Here is a 25925-nt window from a genome sequence, read left to right as displayed (position 1 = left end):
ACAGGGCAGACATGGGCTTGCTCATGGCTACTGATGAGGGACAGGAGGAAGAGAGTGATCCACTCTCTGACCTCCTCTCACAGAACCCTGATGATGGTTCAGTTGAGGCAGCCTCACTGAACACCAACAGACTGATTGTAGGAAGGTCCTCAATCAGTACAGACACATGTTTTACTGACTCCAAGTCAGACTACCTGGTGTACACATGAGGTGGACACAGTTGACAGCCTGCCTCTGTTAAAAATAAGATTTACAGGCAACCTGACCATGTCAGGGACTGTATCAGGACTGAAGTCCAGAAGATGTTGAAACTGGGAGTGATTGAGCCCTCAGATAGTCCGTGGGCTAGCCTAGTAGTCTTGGTACCAAAACATCACACCCAGGGGGTAAGAGAGAAATGAGGTTCTTTGTTGAGTACAGGGGACTAATATACAGTCCCTAGGACTGATGCTCCTCCAGTTCCAAGGGCAGATAAACTTATTGACACTTTGGCCGCTGCCAAATTCTTAAGTACATTTGACCTAACAGCTGGTTACTGGCAAATCAGATTAGATGAGGATGCTAAACCAAAAACAGCATTCACAACCCCTAGTGGGCACTACCAAATTGTGGCGATGCCTTTTGGCTTGAATAATGCACCTGACACATTTTAAAGGCTGGTGAATAAATTCCTCACAGGTCTGTAAGTCTATACTGCAGCTTATCTTGATGATATTGCTGTCTTTAGCTCCACCTGGGAGGATCACCTGGTCCACCTGAAAAATGTCCTGGAGGCCCTGCAAAAGGCAGGCCTCACTGTCAAGGCCACCAAGTGCCAGATATGGCAGAGTAAGGTTGTGTACCTGGGCCACCATGTGGGTGAAGGCCAGGTTCAACCATTGCAGAGCAAAATCCAAACCAATAATGGATTGGGTTGCTCCAACCACCCAGACTCAGGTCAGAGCTTTCTTGGGCCTGACTGGGTAGTACAGGAGGTTTGTTAAGGTTATGGATCTATAGTGACCCCCCTTACATAATCTTATCTCTAATAGAATGCCTAAGAAAGTTCAGTGGATAGTTAGCTGTCAATAGGCATTTGATGACCTGAAGCAGGCCATGTGCACGGCTGGCATTCTGCAAAGTCCTGATTATTCCATACAATATATTGTTCAAACAGATGCATCTGAATTGGGGGTAGGGACTGTGTTATCACAATTGAATGAAGAGGGTCAGGATCAGCCAGTAGTTTTCATAAGCAGAAGGCTGACCCCCAGAGAGAAACATTGGTCAGTTATTGAGAGAGAAGCCTTTGCTGTGGTTTGGGCTCTGAAGAAATTGAAGACATACCTGTTTGGCACTCACTTTATTGTTCAGACAGACCATAAGCCTTTCTTATTGCTAAAACAGATGAAGGGTGAAAAACCAAAACTCTTGAGGTGGTCCATTTCCCTACAGGGGATGGACAATATAGAGGAACATAGACCTGGGAGTAACCATGCAAATGCAGATGAAATCTCCATATATTTCCACTTAGAACATGAAGACTCAACTGGTCAAGGTTAGTTTAATGTCCTTGCATTTGGGGGGTTGTGTAGGAAAGTAGTATCTGCTTCTTATTGTTACCCCCACTTTTTGCTGATGTCTAGCGGTTTTTGGATTGGTCTGACTGGGATCCTGCTATCCAGGACCCCAGTCTATCTGCTGTCTCACTCAAATTGCTATGTATGTACTTTAGGTACACTCCAGATTGGATACTGGGGTACCTTTATCAGTCCCTAGTATATGGTACACCATGTACCCAGGGCATAGATACCCCAGAGGCCTCCCATGGGCTGAAGCATATATTATGCCACCCATGAGAAGCCATTCAAAATGAAACAACATGTCTGCTACAGCAGCCTGTGTAAGCTGGTGCTTGCACCACTTACTTAGATATAGGTTCACTATATCTATGCAAATCACTACACTTAACTTGACTTGAGCATGTGTGTTTTATTGGGAGTGACACTAGAGTTATTTTTAAGCGACCACGTACACATAATAATAATAATAATAATAAGCATTTATTAAGCGCCTGGCTGCACAAAACTGTGTGTCCCCGCGCTGACTGCAAATGCAAACCATCAAGAAAGACCAAGAGTCGGGCGAACGGAGTTAGTTTTTGGGAAATAGATGAGTTTTAAGTCTGGCTCTGAACCTTGTTTCAGATGGCTCCATCCGCAGCTGAATTGGCAAGGCATTCCAGAGCTTGGTGGCTAAATAGCGGAAGGATTTTCCTCCCATTTTAGCTTTGGTGATGCGGGGGATTGTAAATAGCATCATGCCCGCTGATCTAAGATCTTTGATCGGCCTATGGATGGTGATGGGGCCTCTTAGGTAGCTAGGGCCTTTGTTTTGGGAAATGCGATGTGCGTAGCAGAGAGTTTTAAATATAATTCTCTCTTTAACAGGGAGCCAATGAAGCTTGGCAAGCGCATTTTTTGTCGAGGCTCTCCGAGGGAGACCGAGCACCAGTCGCGCTGCAGAATTCCGTATGCATTGTAACTGGTGCAGACTCTTTTGATTAAGACCAAGTAGGAGAGCATTACCATAGTCCAAATGGGGGGATAATAGGGCATGGACTATGGTCTTTCTCGCTTCGGTCGGAAGGAGGTCTAGTACTTTACGCAGTACTTTTAGGGTACTGTAGCATTTGCTTGTCACTTTGTTTACCTGGGCTCTGCCTGAGAGATCGGCGTCAAGCATGACTCCGAGATTCTTCACCTTCTCTACAGGCACAGGTAGTTCTCCCAACTCGCTAGGCCACCAGGCATGTGACCAGACAGAAGGATCCTTCCCTACAATCAGTACCTACATAGAAGTGTGATTACAGACAGATTGCGATCTTTATCGCCACATTACTATATATACCTCTTAGTTGCGTGTGGTATTGGTATAAACTACTGGAAACACATACTATTTTGGTATGTTGAGTGAGGTCATCGGCACATCCAATTGTCTTGAAAGCATGGTTGTCACCACAATGTTAAAATGTTATGTTATGTTATGTTATGTTATGTTAAAATGGGACTTTTATAGCGCAACGGCTACTCCAAAGGAGTGTCCCGGCGCTTTGTGCTCCAGACCAAAAGAAAGAGCTGGAAAACATAACAGTAACAAACAGGCATCACACATGCACATCAACAAGCACATCACACATGGGAAGAGCTGAGTTTATACTATGATGTTATACTATGACCTTCTTTTCTTTCTTCTTGTTTATTCTTACTTACAGATGGAGTAAATAAATGAATAAACGACAAATAGGTCGGGTTGCTCGAAGGAGCAGCTTTCTGCCCTCGAGCCATTGATGTAGAATAGGGAATTCCCCTTGCACTTCTACCAGGGAGGATACCTCTCGTTTGCCCTGATGAAAGTCCAGGACCCTTGTGGGCCAATCAAGGACTGAAACATGTTGGCACTAGGGTCATAGGACCATTAAAATCCCATTGACCCCTCCCCCCATATTGAACATTATAATATCCTTGGCAGATCCAAGAATAAAGGGATACCGGGATCTGCTTGCGGATTTTTAATCTTTAACTCCCCCTGGCTATTTTTCATCAAGAGCTCCCTGGAATAAGATCGAGCCCACCCTGACTTATAGGGGTCAGGGTGACCCGATGATGAATCATGACACCACTAGGGTGTGTGAGGGTAATATAAACAAAAGGAAGTGCTTCCTTCCCCACTCCCTAGTGACTAATTTTTTCATATAGGATCTTCCCATATCTAACGGCCCTGGGTTTAGTGTGAGAACTAGTAAATACCCTTCACTGGTTTGTGGGTTACTTTTTATGGAATCGCGCTCAAGGCACCACAGACATACGTGGTGGGGATCGGCGACCAACATCATGCAGGAACAAGTCCTGCATGGTTTGAAACCTGTTTCTCATCACTTGCACATGAAGTCAAACCAAATATTTCGACACAAGTCAAGAAAAAGCCTGCCAAAAAGCGACAGAGGGGTAGCTCTTCACAGATCGGTATTAATTGGCACTGAAAGAAAAGAACTGATGTCCGTGCGCCTGGGTGGTGCATATATAAGCACCGTGACATCATAATCGACGCTACCGGCGCTGATGACGTGGAGCCCAATTGAGGCACCTGACGTCGCGCGCAAGGAGTATTGCTCAGCAAAAGTTTACGGATCCAGCCTAGCGCCTGGGAAATTCAAAGGTAAGGAATCTGCAGCTAGAAGTCTCTATCAGATGCAGCCTTACTGTCCTTAAAGTGCTGCAGCGCTGAATACACTTTAGCCCCGTAGAGATGGAACCCCATCAAAGGGTAAACTCAGCAATGGAGCCTGGACATAGGGCGAGAATCCTGAACAATGCAAGCAGGTGTGCCTCCTTGTTGCCACAGATGATCCCATTTCTCTGGTACAGAGTCGGCGTGTCCAGTCCAGATTGGATAACTTGATAGGCTGAAGCTTGAGGATTTGATAACACCTCAAGATGCCCTCGTACCTCCTCAGGGAACTTCCGGAAAACCTCTTTGGCTGAGTCCATGAGGGAATGAATGTATCGACCCAAAAGACATGTGGCATTCCATGGACTTAAGGGCCATACTCCTGGATGAGAAAACCTTCTTCGCCGACTGCTCCATGCGATTTGACTCCCTATCAGAAGGCATAGATGGAAAGGAAACTACCAACAGCATTAAAGAACATGAAGCCTGGACCACTAAGCTTTCTGGTGAAGGATGGGAAGACAGAAATGCAGGATCTCCAGAAGCCACCTTGTATCTCCTAGCCACGGTCCTGGAAACCGCTGGAGTGGACATTGGCTTCTGCCAGACATCCAAAATGGGCTCTGCCAATGCATCATTGAAAGAAAGCAAAGGTTCTGACAGAGAGGAATTTGAGGAATTTGAGTAATTTCATGTTCCGCGGAGAACGCAAAATCGCCCAAAATTCTGTGTTCCGCAACTTCGCAAAATCTTTCCTTATTCGCATTCTCAAAATGCGTGCTCACAAGATATTTCCCCCCCGAGCACTCAAACAGCGATTGCGAACAGTAAAAAAGCCTTGCGAACAAGCAATTCGGCATGTTCGCAGAATTTCTGCTTATTAGCAGAGATTTGTTACTGTTTCGCGGTGATTTTCGTAACGTGATTACGCAAATTCCTCTCACCCTTAGAAGAAACTCTGTAAGACTATTTGATTTTAACTCTGCTGTAGAAAGAGACAATTCCAAAAGGTCTGCAGCCTTCCTATTCACTGAGTGGTATGTGGTCACCTCAGGCAGCAGCAGGCCCTTCGGTGATGTACGCTTGCACTCAGTAGAGGTGTCCAATCCACTAGCATCCTGCAAACCATCAAAATCCAGGCCAGGATCCACAATCTCTCCTTCCTCAGCCTCTTCATGTTCATTCAGGTATTTCTCTTCCCCCAACCACTTTTGAGCCTCTCTCCAAGATCTCATCCTCAGAATCTGCATCTGGTGACTTTGGGATCTGTGTTAAAGGGAGTTCCAAGGGAACAGGAGTCAAAGCGGTTTGAGGTCGAGATGGCACCGGTTTGCATCGAGATGGCACCAGAGGTGAACCATCTAATAGAACTCAACCATCCAAAGATTGCAACGGTTTCGATAATCTGAGCATCGGAAGAGGCCAACTCCCTGGAGCCGCAGGCATAAAGGGCATGAACAGTGCCTGCGGAAACGAGGGGGGAAACCTCCCAGGAAATATGGCAACAGACCCATGGGGCCAACAGGCAGGCCAGTAGGGTTCGCCACTCTGATGAACAAGCCAAATATTGTATTTAAAAATGCAATGGATCAGCTCCCGGAGTCGGGAAAGCGAGATATGCCGGATCCAGTATCACAGGCTCTGGAGCTGTTCGTGGAGGCATCAAGTTCAGCTGTGGCACCCGAGATCCAGGATCCAGAGTAGGAGTAGTCTACTTCGACATCAGTGGAGGTGTTACATCTCACGGAGCTGGTGGAGTCACAGCCCTTGGAGCCAGAGACAGAGCTGGAGTCACTCTCAGTGAAGGAGTTGAAGAGATCTCATCCCTGTGATGACGTCTAGGACTCGAGGAAACTGACTTCAGAGTCGCATCCTTCGAAGAAAGACACTGAGAACAATGGCACTGCTTGTTCTTGTACTTCTTGGAGGACCTCAAAGTGTGAGACCTCCTACGACCCCACTTCTGTTTCTTGGCCTTGTCCATCAATAACTTGGCCTCCCCCTGCTTCAGAGCCTTCTGATGCATGCGCTTGCACAAAGAACTTTTCCAGACGTCATGATCCGAGGACAGGCACCACAAACAGTCTTCATGGGGATCAGTGATGGACATCTGGCCCCCACATTCTCTGACAGCTTGAAACCCAACTTCCTTGGAGTATTCCTCTTTGACAGTTACAAAGTCGCGACAACAGTAACAAAGAAACTCCTGGAAATGTGGAGTCTGGGAAAAAACTGTTACGCGTGAGGGTGCAGAAAAATGGGAACTGTCATTAGCACGCCGGCGAGGTCTTCTTATGGCTCCAATTACATCACGTGAAGTCGCGTTTGGAGCCGGTCAATTGTGACGTCCTTGTCGACGAGGAAGAGCTGAAGAGAAAAGTTTCAGTGGAATGCTGCACTTTGGGGTAATTCAAAAGGTGAGGAATCCGCAGTCAGATGTATCCATCATAAATGTGGGGATACAAGCCTTGCAACCCAGTTCAGATGGCAGAGAATACATTTCTCATGAGGATCTGGAGGTTATTGAAGTCAGTTACAGCAGAAGTTGTCCATGAGGAACAGTGTGTGGCTTTATTTCACATACTATTCAAATCCACCCTGTTCTTTTATGTTATTTTATTGCTGTCCCTCTGGTTAAAAAAAGATCTGTAATCTGACAGAACAAATTTGAAGTACGGCTTGGGGATGGATTATGGCCATTTAAATCCATGGGTGCAATACATCAAAGATATTCTAGGGGCCCTAGGTAGGCCAGAGTTGTTCTCTCATCTGGGGAAAATCTAGAACTCTGAAGTAAGAAGGGTCAAGGAGTCTTATCAGTGGTATATGCAGGAAAGAAGGGCACTAGGGTCTCTGTCCAAAAAAAGCCTGTCAGCATTACATGTCACATGAGCGTTAATACTTGATATGCCGGATTTTCACAAGCGTCATTTGTTGTACTTCCGATTAAATTAGTTCCTAGAGTTATTAGTCAGATGGGACAGTCCCTCAAAGTCTGTAACTTGTACATGATCATGTTACTGTACTTGACACTTTACACGTCGTTTTTATTTACCCCACTTTCAATAATCTACGAGCTAAATATTTGCCCTTTACTGCGGCCATTGGAGTTTTACACAAGCAAGGATGGCTTTACTTTACCTACAATGTTTAGACGGTCATATAGTTTGTTCCCCCAGCCACTGACTTATCACCGCTCGCGGCCCCGCTCTGCGGGAGCCGCTCGCAGTGGTTAGTGTGCCTGACACCAGCCGACTACACCGGAGGAGAGAGAGGGAACGAGCAGGACTCCCAGGATCAGGAGTCTTTGCTGCCGCCGCCATCACTGCGCTCCTCCCCCAGCCACTGCCTTATCACCGCTCGCGGCCCCCGCTCTGCGGGTGCCACTCGCAGCGGATAGTGTGCCTGATAGCAGCCAACCACACCGGAGGGGAGAGAGGGAACGAGCGGGACTCCCAGGACCAGGAGTCTCCGCTGCCGCCGCTGCCATCACTGCGCTCCTCCCCCATCCACTGCCTTATCCCCGCTCACGGCCCCGCTCTGCGGGAGCCGCTCGCAGCGGTTAGTGTGCCTGACAGAAGCCGACCACACCGGAGGGGAGAGAGGGAACGAGCAGGACTCCCAGGATCAGGAGTCTTTGCTGCCGCCGCCATCACTGCGCTCCTCCCCCAGCCACTGCCTTATCACCGCTCGCATTATCGAAAAAGAAATCGAGATAACTGAACGACGGCTCTCACTTGGTTTGGGAGCTGCCAGGACCCCGCTGGAGAATGGACAACTGCGGGTCACTCTTTCCCCGTAGGCCCTAAATGTAATTATTAATGACCTTCCCACACTGGACAGCAATACCCTATTTGGGATTGAGGAGCCCTCTCAAGAATTAAGCACACCGTACCCAGTCAGTCTGTGCAACAACTAGATCTAAGTCGGCCTTATGCAAATCAAGAATTGAATCCCTGAAAGACAAACAAGGCCAAAAAACCAAGAGGAGGGCAGGCCAGAGACAAAAGGGAAAACTGTGCGGGCGCTGGGAGGTTATTGAAGTGTGTGGGGGAGCGGAGTAAAGATGCGGATCAAAGTGGGGAGCCAGAGATGGTGAACTGAAGTGCGGTGCCTGAGACGATGGAGATGTTGCCACCCCCAATTACACCGGATATATCCGCGGGTCCTGTGGTCCTTTTGAATAGTGCTGTCTGGGAGAAAGTGGGGTCAATAATTGCTGAAAGCCTAATGCCCCTAATGAATAGAATGGCTGCCATCGAAGCAAACCTATTCTCACTCACTAATGTATTAGATAGAATCCCTGGCGCGCTAGTAAACCTTAATACCTCTACCACTGAGCCAGCGCCCCTAACTCCTTGTAGACCTAATGACCCAAGTAAAGTGAGGAAAGTGCTAGAGCATCAAAGTGTACAGGGGGTCGGGATCATATCACCGGCGAGACCAGAGACAGGTGGGAGTAGGTCAGGAACACAGGCCCCAGTGGGTGGAAATTTACAACAGGCTAAATCAGTGATTGCAGCCAAGGGACCGGTTAGGCACCCCCATAGCAAGGACACAGTAAGGTCAAACTCGAATGCTGCCCAAAAACCCCTTAGTCAGAATAAATCTCCGAGTGTACGAATTGACCTACCCCCTGAATGTAGTCCCCTCGTAGTGGTTCTTGCTGGGGTACACCACTGATAAATGGGCGAGAGGAAACACACAACACTCTTAAGAATAAAGTCATTGACTGGCTAAATAAAAATAGAACATTACCACAAGATGCAACTAGCGAAATCCTGATGGTTCGAAGAGTAGCATGGGTAGGCCACAGAACCAAGGATTTTGGGGGAGACTGTGTCCTAATTAATTTTAGGGACACACGGACAGTGTCCCATGTATGCCAGTGGCCCTATCCCACACCAGCGTCCGCCATTCAGTCCCTCAAACTCTCGTACTTTTATCCACCTGTTTCACCGCACAGTACCAGCGACAGGGATGCAGGCTGGAATTGGGTAGCCTCTACAACAAGAACAGGGACAAGAAAGGGTAGACACAGAGAATCCCTGGTAGCTGAGGACACCTGTCTATATAATAGATTTAGTCCCTTAGACATGGTGGACTGACTAACTTCTAGTGAATTGGATATTAATCCCAGGGGCACACAGGGGGCGAATAGTGAAATACAGGGGCTGGAAATAGGAAGATGCATGCAGGAAGAAAAATTGATAGGGAATGACACATGTGGTGTGGCAGCCCTACTAAGTCCAGCAGATGCACCCAAATTAAAAAAAACCTGCAACTGATAACAGTGGGGGGGGGGGCATGCCGATGACTGGTAATGGCCGTAGCATTGATCCTAAAGACGTGGGGAATGAGGCACAAATCGAGAGAAATGCCCCTGCCGCAAACTTGGATTCAATAAAAATCTTGCTGGACTATCCAATAAAATCATATGTCCAGAATGGGAATCAAAATTACATGTGCCTCCTTCAAGAGACCTGGGCACGCACGGAGGAATTCAGAGTGGGCTTTGCCTCCTTCCACGTCCCAGCCATATGGAATGGTAGGGGGCATCCCTCTGGCGGCCTTACAACCTGGGTCGGAACACACCTGGGCTGTAAGGCTAGCATTCTTACCACCCACTCCAGTGACATACAATGCGTGGTCCTTGCCTGGCCAAATCGCTTCAAGCTAGCATTGATTAATGTTTACTCATGCCCAGTCAAAGCAGGCATCGAGTCTAGTACCATAGATGATCTTTACACCTTTATATCTACCATTCTGAATGACTGCAATATAGTGGTAGGGGGCGACTTAAATTGCCATTTTGAGCCCCTAGAGGGTTTAAATGAAGGTGCCCTTACAGCAGAGGACGACCATTGGTCAATACCCATGACCCAGGCCCCATATGCTAGGGCATGGTCCCCCCTAGCTGTCCAAGTCACTGCACTAACCATTACCCATTCTCTACGAGCATGTAATAGTCACACTCCGTTAGACACTCCAGCTAAATATACATACAATATACATGGTCGTACATCACATCTCGACTATATTATGGTGGAAACCAGGTTATGGCCGAATGTTATCGATTTTGCTGTTACTCCAAGAGAGGACAGTGACCACAACTCCTTAATTCTAGAAATGGCTCTGCCAAAGATTGCCAGGCTTGGTGATCCTTCGAGGGGCGAAGGTATTAATAATCTGACCCTGACAAATAATAGGCGTAGAATTAGATGGTCGCGACTAAAGGTAAAACCAGAACAGATTGCGAAACTATATAATCTGGCAGTTCCGCTGCTGGTAGAAGCTGCTGTTCTGAATGACTTACCATCATCCCCTGACTATCTTGTATGGATAGAGGCCTTGCATGGGACCCTAGTATGTAGCCTGGCCGAAGTATTGAATCCCAGAGTGTCTAGGGAAAGAAATAGTAGCCCTTGCTCCTCTTGGTATAACAAGGCATGCAGGAAAGCAAAGTCGGAGTTAGTGGCAGCCATAAAAGATAATAATAGAGCCCTAATAAAAGTTAAGAGGGCTTATTATAAGAAAAAAATTAAGTGTGCCAAGGAAGAATGGGACCAGGAAAAGTGGTCCAGCCTAACGTCTGCCCTAAACTGCAAAGACTTTAAAAAATTCTGGTCAAAAATTAATGTGGTCTCAGGACAACCAAAACAAGCAGTAGAACCGAACCTCGCGCTTGAAGTATGGGAAGATCACTTACGGACTTTGTATTCCTGCGAGGCTATCCTTGAAGATGTGTTTGTAGATCTACTGGCCCATGGTATGAGAACTCCTTGCCCTGAGGAGTGTATGGTCACGGTGGCCGAAGTATGCACTGCCATTGACAGACTTGCGGTAAATAAAGCTCCCGGCCTGGATAAACTTCCGGGCGATCTTTTCAAGCACCAACCAAAAGTTTTGGCCCCCTATCTCTGTTTGGTATTTAATGCATTCCTGAGAGGAGTGGTGGTCCCTAGTACTTGGCTGGGAGCAGAGATAGTACCTATTTTAAAAAAGGGCTTGCCTCCGCTCCCATCCAACTACAGGCCCATAAGTCTCATTGATGTCCCGCAGAAGATCTCAGCGAGACTTATTTTAGATCAACTGCAGGATTGGATGGAGGAATTTGGAATACTTAGCCCTTATCAGGCAGGGTTCAGGAAGAACACCTCCACCATAGATCAAATTTTTCGTCTAGTACTATTACACTGGAAAACGGTGCATATAGAGGGTGGCAGTCTCTATATGGTGATCGTAGACCTGCGGTCAGCCTTCGACCTTGTACCAAGAGGCAAAATGTGGAAAGTCCTTTTAGATCTGGGCATTCCTGACCACCTTCTTTCAGTCCTGATAAGGTTACATGAGGCAAATTTCGCCCAAGTCAGATGCGGGAAGAGTGGTACTCTCACATCCAGATTCCCCGTTGGCAGGGGGTGAGGCAGGGCTGTGTGCTCGCATCGACCCTGTTTTGCCTCTATGTCAACGGGGTAATCACGCATCTGAATGGGGTGCTGAATAATGATGCGCCGAAGCTAGTCAGGAATAGGGTACCGGCGATAATGTTCGCCGGCGATACCCTACTGCTTTCTAAATCCCCGATGGGCATCTAGAGAATACTGGATGGATTTGTAGAATTTTGTAACAAACAGGTTTTGGAGATTAATTCATTGAAAATAAAATTCATGATCTTCAACCCACCCAGAACCACAAGACCCAACCCCAACCTGGGTAAAATAACATTGGAAAGGGCTAGCACTTTTGTTTATCTTGGGGTCACGATCAATGAGAGCCTGACGTGGAGTCCCCAGGAAACCAAATCCCAGCTAAAGCTGGCCCAATTAGCAGGTGACATCTTGAGGCTATCTAATGCCTCAACAATAAAGCCTTTGGGTCCGCCACTGGAGGTCTACAAATCACAGGCCAGGGGTGCAAGTATGTACGGTGGCGAGCTGTGGGGGTCACTGTAATAAATCCAAAATTTCCAGGGTTGAGAATAGGTTCCTAAGGAATTTATTAGCTCTTCCGTCCAGTACCCCGCTCCTCCCACTGAGACTTGATTTGGGGATTACCCCAATCGAGGAGGAGCTAGCTTTAAGACCCCTAAGGTACTGGCGCCGCCTCTGGGTTACACCTGAGCTGGTTAACTACAGGCAAGAGCTCAAAGAAGTACTTACTATTAGTAGCGGTGCACGCAAAATTCCATGGCTTGCCTTCGTCAAGAAGGAATTCATTAGACTGGGACTTTCAAGCCTATGGACTGACCCAGAGAGGGGATGCATTCAGATTTCGGCTACCATGCTCTCGAAAGGATATCGTGCTGAGAGCTTGGATATGGCCTTGCGCAATCCTAAGCACGGCTCCAGAACCGTATACTTTCTTATGGTAAAAGATACATACCACTTTGAAGGCCTTATGGATGTTATCTATCCCGTCATGGCAAGGAAACTTTACGTGCAATGGCGGCATGTTGTACTACCTATACGGGCCTTCACATGCAACTGGCGAAAGTTGGCACCGAAAAACTGCCCCTCATGTCAATGTGACAGTGAAACAGAGCAACATGGCTGTTTCTTTTGCCCTGCATACGCCAAACCAAGGAAATATTGTCTTGTCCCACTTTGTAAAAATCTTGGTTTCTGGCAGTGCACGCAAGCACTTAGAGTAATGCAATACAACACCACAGGACCTATTGTTTTTGCAGTCTCGCATTTTTTAGCAGCCATGTAGCGCATAAGGAGATCCTCAAGTATTCAGGGCTAAGCGCACTCTATCGGATAAGCAATGTATTCTGTCACAGTGGCTTTTCCCATCTCCATAGTCCCCCACAATACTGCATAATGTCCCCTTATTTTAAAAGAATAATGTAATGTGATTTTATTATGACTATAATAATTAATTGTGTGTTTTTATAACATTTGTTTTTACTATATGATGTCCCATGTCTTTTAAACATGTGCTTTTATGGTATTCTTTGTACCGAAATAAAGATTTTATGATGATGATGAGTTTTTGTTTTTATATTTCATGGTTTTTTAGCAGGAGTTTTCCATTACTCCTGATAAATGGCTATGATTGTTGTTTGATCTTTTTAATGCTTATATACTGTATGTGATTTTGTGATTTATTTTGATAAATCAAATGAAAGTGATTTGAGACACACCTCTTTTTATTGCTCATGGGATGGTTGGCACCAGTCTGTGTGTAAAGTCTTCTGCTGATTGAACAAGGCATGTGATGTCAAAGTTTAACACAGGAGGTCCAACATTTTTTTTTCATACTCCTTCTGTTTTAGCCATGATAAGTGCGTTGGATAATTTCGGCACCTGCACAATTCTTGTTAGCTCAGGGGTCGGAATCAGTTTACTGTTACAGTGATTTAGTTGGTGCGATACAGATTGCACTCCCGCAATTTTCACAAAATACATACCTGCAGGTACATGCCATGGGGAAATACCCAGTATATACCAGGACATGCACACTCCGGTGTAGAAAAGATTCACATTTCTATTGTATGCCTCATTTAAAGGAGTGAGCTTGTATAGATAGTCATTATCGTACCTGATTAACTCAGATATCTGGGGTATCAGATTTTATCAGATGTGATAATTATCACCATCCTCTCCAGGGCATTCATTATTACGACCCTACAGTGCAGAACAAAACTATCTGATTGAGAATCGAAACTAACCTTGCAAGAAATATAGGCCAGATGGGTGGGTAGCACCCTTGACAGTCCGTTTTGGAGATGTTCAGAAGCTTTTCAAACCATGTGGTTTAAAAAAAACAGTCTTCACACATGCACGCTACTGCATTTTTGTAGAGATAGCTAGGGACATTTAGAAATAGTATTTTGAAAATAAAGAGACATTGATAAAAAATAATTATTTCTCATGAACTTCAAGATTCTTTTGTCAGTTCCATCATGATGACTATTTATAAAAACGAAAGAAAAAGAGACAATAGTGTGTATCTTTTGAAGGCTCTCATCAAAACAAATGTACACTATAATGCTCCTTCTAAGATTAGAAAGATCAATTACAGAGTTTAAAATCATCTTTATAGAAGAGAGGTGCTTCAGAGCTCCCTTCTGAACAGATCATTATCTTTTTCTTATTTAGAGGTAACACACGTTGGACCTAAGGAATAGGCAATTTATGCAAGCTATGTATGTCTTGCAAAACACGTTTCCCAATATCTATTTTACAGACTAAATATATGCAATTGGCTGTTCTACCTACCTTATTCAGAGCTATAGTTAGTCCTTCGAATATCTAGCTTAAAGTTCACCAAGAAATTAGAGACTCGATTCTAGTAATTTGGATACAAAACATCTTAACAAAGAATACATGCTAGCTCCTTTTATTTAGTATATTTATAACCAACATTCCTGTGTTTATTAGAAGAACAAGGACTTATCCCCTAAATCAATTGTGTCCACTTGTGCACATGCATTAAGATGAGGGTGAAATGGCAAATCCATTACAAAACTTTTAAAGGCTCCAACTTTAGGTTAATTGTTTCTGAGAAAATGCATGGAGAATCAAACGATATTGAGTGATTAGAAAACTAAATGTATGCTGATGATGTCTCCTATGTAGTCTTTTTTCTTTGACACAGAAAACCTTAAATTAGGGCAAAATGGGAAGTGGATTTCTCCATCTTTACACAGGACAAATTGTGCAGTTCAGACCTGTAACATGAATAAAAGAGGGAATGCTCTTCAGAGATATGATAGACCATATGGAAACCATTATCGATGACTAACAGACTTTAACTATGTTCACAAAGCATTTTCTCAGGTCCTTTTTGGTTCTCAGTGAGTGGAGATGAAAACAAGTTACTTACCTGTAACTACAGTTATCCAGTATTGGTATCTTTCATAGATTCACATGCCTGAATCATTCCCCGATGCCGAGATGGGAGTTCCACGGTAAAATACACAAGTAGTGCCATCAGTAAAAATAGGCCAAAAGGCTATATCTTAGTATTCGATCTACGTCCTTATACGAAAAGGACCAAAGGTCAGCTCCAACCAATTAGCTATCGGGACCCTCTAGAACACTCCCAACAGAAGCAGTTCTCCTAAGATTTTCCAAGCAAAAGTGGGAAGCAAATATCCCCAAAACCACTGAGAACTGGTTCCACGGGGAGGAGGGTGGGTGCATGTGAATCTATGAAAGATACCAATACTAGATGTTTGTAGTTACAGGTAAGTAACTTGTTTTCTTATCCAGTATTGGGGTATCTTTCATAGATTCACATGCCTGAAACACAATAGCAAGCAGTACCCCAATTGTACTGTCGATTGCGGATGGCGGGAGACATGTAATTTAAGAAACTCCCCTTTTAAAAAAAAAATATATATATTATAGAACCAGAAGCAGCATAAGACAAACGAAGGTAAATTTACACAGTAAATAAAAAAGAAAAAAACAGTTAATGAAAAAAAAAGCTTCAAGAATAGATACATTATACATACATTTAAGAACTGTGGAGCTGAATATTGAGACTAAGAGCTACTAAATAGCATAACAACGGAGAAATTATAGCAAAACTAACACATAAAGAAACTCCCAATGTACATCCATAATCTTGAAAGATTGAAATGACAAAGCATAAAAGCAATAATCCTACAGTGGATATCAGCATGAGCAATGTATACAATTGAGAAACATAGGAGCATAAACACTGTAAGCATTGTAACAGTAAAGAAAAGCTAAAAATAAAGAAGCATTAAGGAAATGTAAAGAATCTGACATTAGTGAAAGAAATGGCGCAACACAGCTTGTCCAACCGCTGCAGCCTCCTTTTGTGCAGATTGGAGGCAGTAGTGTCTTGTAAACGTGTGCACATTCTTCCATGTCGCAGCACGGAATATCTTGTCCAATGTAACTCCAGCAAACAAAGCTGTAGATGCAGCAACAGTTCTAGTAGAATGAGCTTTAGCCTTCACTTTGAGAGGTTTGTTGGCTTTCTCATGGCACAATTGAATGGCAGATGCAACCCATCTGGCTATTGTGGCTTTTATTACAGCTGTTCCCTGTTTCCCTTGACTGTGGGCCACTAACAGTTGATCCATCTACCTAATATCCTAAATACCTTAAAACTTCAAACACCTCTTTACATCCAATGAATGTAAGGTTCTTTTAGCTGGACTGGATGGATTCGGGAGGAAAGTTTGTAACATTACTGGCTCATTCAAGCGAAATTGCGTCGGTGCTTTCAGCATGAACCTAGGATTTGTCCGTAGAATTATATAGTCCTGAGTAAAGCGCAAGAATGGTTCTTTGATTATAAAAGCCTGAATCTCACTAACCCTCCTTAAAGAAGTAAGGGCCAGTAAGAGGACTACTTGCCATGTGAGGAATTGTGTTCTGCTTTATGGACTGGTTCAAATGGTCTTCTCATCAGTTGTGCTAAAATCAAATTGAGTTCCTACTCCGGAGGAGGTGAACGCACATGAGGGAAAGTGCAAAAAAGTCCTCTCATGAACTGTTTTACAAGAGACGAACATAAAGAAGGAAGCTGCGGGGATTTCCTGTATCTGGAAAGAGCAGCCAGGTGAACTTTGACTGACGAAAAAGTGAGTTCAGACCGGCCAGTGAGAGTAAATAGGGTAAAATCTGTTCAGCAGGGGCTTGAAATAGATTAACTTTATTGGCTTCACACCAACAACAAAATCTTTTCAATTTTAAACGATACGTCTTGACAGTGCTTTCAGCACGGTATTTAAACAGTATGTCTCGACAGTCCTGTGAAATATTGAGCTCAAGGAATTCAGGAGCCATGCGTGCAAGTGCAGGGATTGTGGATCCATATGGACTATCTGACCCCTGTTCCATGATAACATGGTTGTTGTTGGAGGAAGGCGAATGGGTCTGTCCTGTGACAACAGAAGAAGCTCCTGGAACCAATACTGTCTGGACCAATGGGGTGCAATTAGAATAAGGTGGCAGCCCTCCAGTTTCAACTTCTTGCGCACATTGGGGATTAATGGAATGGGGGGAAAAGTGCAGGCATAGATCCTGGACCATCTCATTGAAAGGGCATTCCCCCTTGACCCCAGCTGAGGGAACCTGCTGGCGTAATATTGGCATTTCTTTTTCTCCGGCGACGCAAACAGATCCAGAGCTGGTTTGCTCTCATGTCCAAAAGATCTTGTTCACCTGAGTTTGTTCTAACTCACACTCGTGGCAGCTGGACTGAGACCTGCTTAGTGAATATGCCAGGGTATTGTGCAGACCCTTGACATGCTCAGCCTTCAAGGACATGCCGTGAAACGTTGTCCATTCCCATAATTCTTGTGCTTCCTGGGAAAACGTCATGGACCTTGTTCCTCCTGGTTTGTTTACGTAGTACATGCTGTTTGTATTGTTGGTACGGACCAGCACTGAGGAATCTGCTATCCTTGGAAGGAAAGCCTGAAGAGACAAAAATATGTCCCGAAGCTCCAAACTGTTGATGTGTTGCTCCTTCTGTATCTGAGACCACTTTCCCTGGATTTGCAAATCTGCAGATGACCTCCCCATCCGTCCATGGAAGCGTCTGTTGTCAATGTAAATTCCCCGATGTTTTGCAGAAAGGTGAGACCTTGGGCAAGATTTGATATTTGGGACCACCAACGGAGTGTGTCTACCATCCGCGTAGTTATTTGAATAACATCCTCGAACAAGCCCAATGCTTGTTGCCATTGTTTCTGTAACTCTTCTTGAAGATGTCTCATCCTGAGCCGCGCTAAAGGGATCAAGTTGATTACTGAAGAGCACATCCCTAGGAGAGATTTGAATGTTCAGACAGAAACTGACTTTCTTTTTTAAATGGTTGTCGCAAATTTTTGGAGGCGCACTTGACGGTCTTGATCCAAAGAATGCTTTGCAATGGACAGTGTCCAAAAATGCGCCTAGGAATAAGATTTTTTGAGTTGGCCGCAAATTCGATTTGCCCTTGTTCAAAGTGAGCCCCAGCGTATTGAATAGATGGAGACAATTTGCTGTGGCAAAATTGGCTTCCTGCTCCGACGGAGCTTTGAGCAGCCAATCGTCGAGGTATGGGAAAACTTGGATCCACCGGGATCGTAAATGCACAGCTACTGGTAGCAAGCACTTGGTGAAAATCTGTGGTGCTGATTTTAGGCCAAACGGGAGCACTGTGAATTGTTAGTGGGTGCCATCCACTGTGAATCGTAGATATTTTCGATGTTTTGGATGGATAGGGATATGAAAGTATGCGTCTTCCATGTCCAGAGAAGTCATGAAATCCCCTTCGTTTAAGCATCCCAGAATATCATCGGAAAGTGTTACCATCCGAAATGTTTGCTTTTGAGAAACTTGTTGAGTTTGCAGGGATCCAGAATCAGTCGCCATTCTCCTGACTTCTCTTTGATTAGGAAGAAAGAGGAATAGAAACCTGTTACTTTCTGTTTTGATGGTACTTCTTCTATCGCTTCCTTGAGGAGCATGATCAAGACTTCTTTGAGCAATAAGTGAAGACGAGGGGGAGGGGGACCCCTGGGCAAAGTAGTAGGTGGTTTCTGAACAAATTCCAGTGTGTGATCTTTGGTGACTAGGTCAGTACCCAGCGGTCTGAAGTGTTCTTGTGCCACCGCTGTGCATAAGCAGAAATTTTCGAACCCACAGGTAGGGAGGTAGAATTGAATGGCACCCTGAGAAGTTCATTGCTTCCTGGCAGAGTCATGGCCTTGTTGCTGTGTTCACTTCCGGCTACCCTGGCGAGAGAAAACGGTCGTCGATGACTGACGGTAAGACAATTGGTTGTACGATGGGTAATATTGAGGTTGGTATTGACGATACTGTTGATTCGGCTGATAGCCGCCCGATATGTAGTGAATCCTCGCCCTCTGGCTCTTCTGAAGGGTATACGCCTATATTGTAGAGCACCTAAAGATTTTGCGGTGTCTGTCTCATATTTGATCGCCAAAAGAGCATCATCAATATGTTTCCGAACAGTGAATCCACATCATAAGCCATGTCCAGGATCTTCGTCTGAACTTCAGGTCTAAAAGTAGTCGCTTTAAGCAAACCCTGGCGTCGCAGAACTGCTGCCCCAGCTCATTGCTGAAAGCTCATGCTGGAGATGTCCAACACCCAGTCAATGGTTTCGGAGACAGCTCGCTCACCCTCTAATAAAATCTTCTAGGCCTCCTCTCTTTGATCCTCTGGGATAAGATCTATCAATCCCGCTAGATCGGACCACATTTAGGGGTCATAACCGCCAATGATTGCCAAGGCTTTAGCAGCTCTAATTGATCCTGCAGCCATGGAAGAGAATTTCTTCCCCAAAAGGTCCATACAACGTCCCTTTTTGTCTGGAGGAGTTATAATAGGTGTTGCAGGGCTTTTTGAACGCCGCTGTGCAGCCTGAGTTATGACCGAATCTGGCCTCAGGTGATCTATGAGGCAAGATGGGCTGTTCTCTGTAGAGCTGTATTTTTTCCCTATACGAGGTAGCACAGCCATTATGGATGATGGCGTTTTCATGATTATCACACCCTCTTGCCAGATATAATCGATGATTGAAATAGAGCGTATGATCTTTCTAGTATCCTCCTTGACGTCATGTAAAAAACATTATGCCGCACACATAAAAAAAGGAAAAATCATTTTGTGATTTTGTGCAGGAACGGAAATTTTTGTGCAGGAAGTTTTCCCTTCCTGCACAAAACAATCATTCCCGCAATCCAGGCACCCTTGCAACATGGTGCAACGGTGCCTGTGTTGGTACAAGGCTACCCATTGGGCCCCTGCGCAGGGAAAAAGGACCTGAATGCGACATATCTGATTGATACAGCGCAATCCGATCCTTTTCTTTTGTTGTAGGCCAGTGTAGCAGGATGGCCTTTGGCACTGCCCTATGGCACAAACCTCATAAATGAGGCCCGTAGGGTTTTGGCCCTGTGAAGAAGTCCTGTGCCATCTTGATTTCAATAGGATTTATCTTATGATACTTCCATAACCATAAGGCAAAGCCCAGAGAAAATGGGTGAAATGGAACAGGAGATAAAAGACAAGTGGGGCACATTAGGGATATCTATGGATTGGTATAGTGGTACCAACAAAGGACGTGCTAGCCTATCATCTTTGAAATGCCACCTAGGATCCCCTGGCCCTCAGTTTAGGCCTGGAAAAGAGAGGAATAATCCTTACTTCATCAACTGGAGGAAGTACCTGGAGATTTGCAATACTAAAACTGAACCTCTAACTGAAAGGAAAGGTACTACTACTGCTATAGACCATCTCCAGAATTAATTCCCAATGAGACTGGAGTCTTGCTGCACTGTGAGGGTCCTCAGACCATTGTGGAAAGTCCCCATTCTACTAAACAATGAAGTGCCTTCACCTAAAATGTTCTGGAAAAGAATATGTTTACCTACTGGAAGAATTTAAAGTTGGGTGAAAAAACAGTATGAAGACCTTGGGATCTGTTGTCTAGTTCATTGTGGAACTGTCCAATAGTTAAGCGAAAGTGGGTTGATTTGTCAAACCTATTCCCAAACAACATGAAAGAAAAACTATTTTATGTGTCTTTTCACAGTTTGCAGAAAAGGCTCCTGCTCTGTGGGCAAAGCTTCAACTTTTATGGGCTTCCCATTTGGATATGAATAAATCCACGGTCTTCTTGCAAAAAAAAAGGGGTATACAACTACTCGCTATGGTTTATTTTAGCAAAATCTGCTAATCATGCCCTCATATCACAGGATTCAAGCAACTGAAATGCAGGAAAAGATGCATAGCTCAACTATCTACAATACTTTTTCTTCTGAAAATATTTCCAAGTCTAAAGGTAATATTTTTGGCAATGCAATGACTTTGTATACTTGAGGCTCCGCCTCTCTTAGCCCTATTTCTTGGTAGGACTTCCACAATGGCATATTACCCATTTTCTATTGAATAACATGAAACACTTGATTTATTTCCATGGATGGTGTTGGAACTTGTCCTGAACCCAACCAATTCTCTACATTTTTGGAATTTTACTCACTAGCATTTTATTATTTTAATGCAACTTGTTTTGGAACTTTAACTTAATTATTTTTTTATTGTCTTATGTGGTTAGTTTCTTTTACACCATTTCTCCTACACAGTTGCCCAGCTGCCCAAGACAAATCAAGGATATGCTTAAAGAAATTGGATTTCCTTTCTTGGTCACTCCCCATCTAAGCAATACAAGAGCTCAATCACAGGTCACATTAAGGAACTTTCCCCATATGAGCTGGTCATATTTCACACATTATGACTACATAGCTTTTAGGGGATGTTGAGGAAGAAAGGTTAGCTATCTTAACATTTCAATACATTTATGGTAATATTTTCTACTGACTCTGATAACATATAATTTTGTAATAAAGTCAATTTAAAGTACAATTGAGTTTTACTGAAAAAAATATAAAGGGTCACAGTCAAAATATCGAACACAGATGACAAAAATGATAAACCACTGAGTACTAACTGTAAGAGGCGTTATCACCAGTCGTGGACATGCGCCTAAGTACTCATAGCCATAGGTGTACTGTGAAAGGGCCATACGTGCAACACAGTTATCCAGGTCTAGATCCCAGTAATAGCGCAGCTGTCTCTGCCATTCAAAACTCTCAATGGTGTCCACCTAAATAAATAAAAATAAACAAAATCATCATATTTTGTGAGATTCACTAATAATAACATTTAATTCTACTGTTCTGCTTCAACATGATGAAATTCCAGTCTCATTCCCATCGATTTCATAAGCTTCTTCCAAAACTTTGATTTCGGACATCCAGAGTTCTAGTGAATTGCCACATTATATATTTGGAGTTTAGTTTTTTGCTAGGGAGGACAAATATTAAAGCTAAACTTCTTGATTGAAAATTATTAACACCTCAGAGCAAATATGTGATAATTGGATGCAATGATTTTAAGGATTACTCACGGAGAAAAACAGAAAGTTATGAATAGAATGCTTCACTTATTCTTAGCCATTGGGAACTACTCCGGGTCACATTCCAGTACATGATTTTTTTTGCTCACTTTACCACTACGGATTTGAAGGAAGCAGCAAAACAGTCTGGTACAACCTTTTAGTCCTTTCTATTCTCTTGAATATATTACAACTTCAATGAAATTACATAATGTATGTGCCTTCGGGAAAAGAAAATGTTCTTGTTCATTTACCTTATCCTTGACAAGGTCACTGACGATGTCTCTTGCATGTACATCAATTGTTATCAACGCAGTTATTATATTTCTGTGAAGTGCTGGAAGTTGCCCTCGAACGAGTCCAGCCAAAGCATTTAACCTCTGAGAAAATAAGCACATGTTTACCGAATATTGCTAATCAATTAAAACACAGTTGCAATAAAGTATTTTTTATATATTTCTCAAAAAGAAATACCGGTTAATTGTACTGTTATGTTACTACTGCTCAAGTGGCTGCTAGGTACCGATATTTGAAATCAGTCCTCAGTATGGTAACAGAGCTCTGGAAAACTCTAGGATGGTGGAGTCCATTATGCCATTACCCTTATCTTGAAATGGAGCTATCATCAGAAGGCTAACACCAATATTCATCAACTATCTTGTCAAGAGCAATTATCAATACTGGCGCTACCTTATATCAAAGCAACTGGTCTGGTCTAATTGCCGTGGCTAGAGACCTGGGGCCAAGATGTACGACTGTTTTTTGTAGTCGCAAATAGGAAATTGGCCCTATTGCGACTAGAGAAAATGTGTGTTGGTATGTACAAATGCTATTTTGTGAGTCGTGACTCTCAAAATAGTGTTTGCAAGTCGCTATTAGGAAGGGGCTTGCCAAGGGCGTCCCCTTCTAATAGCGAGTCAGAATGGTATGTACCAGTGTTTCACTCGCAGTTTATCACCTACTTCAGGTAGGTGGTAAGCCACTTGCAAACAGGAAGGGGACCCCAGGAGACACCCCCCCGCCCCCCCATGTGAATTGATGCAAAAATATTTTTTAAGAGCAGGCAGTGGACCCACAGTCCACTGCCTACTCTTAAAAATTTTAACAGATTTGTTTCATTTTTCTTTTTCAAATTCATCCCATTTTCCTTTAAGGAAAACGGGCTGCATTTGTAAATAAAACCTGCTTTATTGAAAAAGCAGTCACAGACATGGTGGTCTGCTGACCCCAGCAGGCCACCATCCCTGCGCTGGTTGGCCATTCCCAATAGGTTTCAAATTGCAACCTGCCTCATGAATATTGATGAGGTAGGCCATTTGCAACCCCATTAGAAATCTCAAACAGTGTCTGAGACACTGGGCCACATGTATGAAGCCTTTTTGAGGTTGCAAACAGGCTGATTTGTAGAATGGTCACGTTTGCGAACGCATAAAAGGCTTTTCACATGTATCAAACCAAAATTGCGATTTGGTAACCTGTTACCGAATTGCAATTTGGGTTTACGATTTGGTATTAGGAAGGGGGGTGTTTAGGGCATCCCTTCCTAATAACGAATTTCTTTGGTATGTATGAATGTATCGCAACCAAAAGGCGGTAGCAAAACATTTGCATTTTATCACTTATCAGGTGGTAACCCATTTGCAAACTGAAAGGGATCACCAAGGGGCCCCTTCCCCTTTGGGAATGTTTGGAATAGCCTTTTTTAAAACAAGGCAGTGGTCCCACGGACCACTGTCTGCTCTTAAAAAATGAAAGGAACATTTTGCATTTTTCTTTTTGTAAGGCATCCCGTTTTCCTTTAAGAGAAATGGGCTGCTTTACAAAAAAAAAAGATTGCTTTATTAAAAATCAATCACAGACATGGTGGTCTGCTGACCTCAGCATGCCCCCATCCCTGTAATTTTTAGCGATTCCTAATGGGTTGCAAAATTGCGACCTACCTCATTAATATTCATGAGGTAGGTAATTTGCGACCCACTGGGAATCGCAGAAAGTGTTCAAAACATTTTCGTGCATGCTGTTTTGCGATGTCCTAATTGTAAATCGCAATGATTAGCAATTAGGGAATCTAAAAAAGTTTTCTTCATACATCTGGCCCACTGTTGTACTTTCCATTTTGCAAAGTCGCAAAACGTCGCAATTTGTGACTCGCAAAATGAAATGGTTGTACATCTGGCCCCATGGAGTTTTAAGATCTACCATTATGGGTATGTTTCAAAAAAATCATAGATATTGCACCCATCTTCCCCACTACAGCCTTAAATAATGAGTTTGAATAATCTACAGGAAAAAGCAACCACGATAGCCATTTAAAATTAACAAAATACTTGAAATGGTCAAAAGGAAAGGATCTGAATGTATAACTGTTGCTAGATAATGGCTTTTTTCACTGTCTCCCCAAACAAGTTTCAATCATTTTGGTACTTGCAGGGCTGCTCCTACGTTTTACTGTACAGTTATTTCCAAAGATTGGAATAGCATTGCTAGAGGAATGGGCTATATGGCTATGTCTTTGAAAGGGATGATGAGTGTGTTTGACCACTTTCTAAAGCGGCCAATACCGAGCGGACGGAAAAGATGAGACCTGGGGATTACACCTTGAGAACCTTGAAAAAGCCCCGGCGCAAATCGCCATAGGGGGCGAAACACGTGTCGGCTGTTCATGTTTTAACTTAATTTAATAAAAAGTAATTTTTCTACACCATATGGACTCCTGATTCTGATTACATGAGAAAGGATTCAGCCTAAGGACATCAACAATTTGGTCAAACACACTCATCATCCCTTTCAAAGACTTATTTGCTACAAAACTCAAGAGGTCCAGAGTTTTTTGAGTGTGTTCCCTTCAATATATGAAATGTGAAAACTGATATAGACTTGGCATTTCCTGTGGACCACTCCTTTTCCCTAGAAGCTATATGGCTATGTTCCTCGGCATCAGATGCCAGGCCATGCTGCAGTAGTTGCACTTTACCGGGAAATGCAGAAAATGTATCTAAGTGTCTCAAAGGGATAAATTAGAAGAAACAGTCCCACCCTATGAAATGAGAAGCAACAAGGTGATACACAAACAGTTCAATCGATTCACACAGGAGAAATGTGGCTACACAATTACAGCAGAAGGTACAGGTACTTTAAAAGCTCTGACGTTCCCTGTGATAACGCATACCTGATTTACTTGAGGTCAGATTTTCCAGCTATAAACACCATTGCTGAATGACCATATGGTGTCAACACGCACACACACCTCGTACCCACACGTGTGGAAAATGAACAGAGACTACACGTGACCAAGTAGTAGCAACCGTGCACACATACTTCAATCAGCATGTCGGCCATACACTAATAGGAAATTGAAGAACAAGTTACTTACTTTCGGTAACGCATTAACTGGTAGAGACTCTATATAGCTCCAGATTCCTTACCTTTGAATTTCACAGGCGTCAGGATGGATCTGGAAATCTTTACTAAGCAATACCCCTTGTGTGTGCCGTTGGGTGGCTCCATTTGGCTCCACATGACATCTTTGGCAGCATCGGTTATGATGTTTCGATACCTATAAACGATTCAAAAAGGGGGTGGTGATGAACAGAGTGTCTGAATTAAGCAGACCACTCTTACCCAGTCAAGAGATCAGGGCTTGATCCATCATCGTTTTTTAGCTCACTGCACCATCCCAGCTCAGAACTTGGCTATATGCAAATTAGTCTGACCCTGACCCAGTGCCTCATGGGAACAGGGCAGACCAAACTACCAAGCCAATTCTTCACCGGAAAGGAGACAAGCTTCCGGGGACCGGTTTCTGGCATTTCAGC

The 25925-nt window shown here is 43.9% G+C and overlaps 1 protein-coding gene across 1 annotated transcript in view; it reads right to left on the bottom strand.

Annotated features, from left to right (window-relative positions):
• Positions 1-25925, bottom strand: part of DNAH6 (dynein axonemal heavy chain 6) — a 2460712-nt gene that overhangs the window by 1575014 nt on the left and 859773 nt on the right. The window contains exons 27-28 of the mRNA XM_086961829.1: positions 22365-22490; positions 21664-21819 (exon numbers count right to left, since the gene is read on the bottom strand). Of these exons, the coding sequence (XP_086817955.1) occupies positions 21664-21819; positions 22365-22490 (282 nt within the window). The remainder of the gene's footprint in view (positions 1-21663; positions 21820-22364; positions 22491-25925) is intronic.

This window comes from Lissotriton vulgaris, chromosome 3_1, assembly GCF_964263255.1.
Source record: "Lissotriton vulgaris chromosome 3_1, aLisVul1.2, whole genome shotgun sequence".
NCBI lineage: Eukaryota > Metazoa > Chordata > Amphibia > Caudata > Salamandridae > Lissotriton > Lissotriton vulgaris.
Note: the sequence above shows the minus strand (reverse complement) of the source record. Positions and strands in the feature narration are given on the sequence as shown.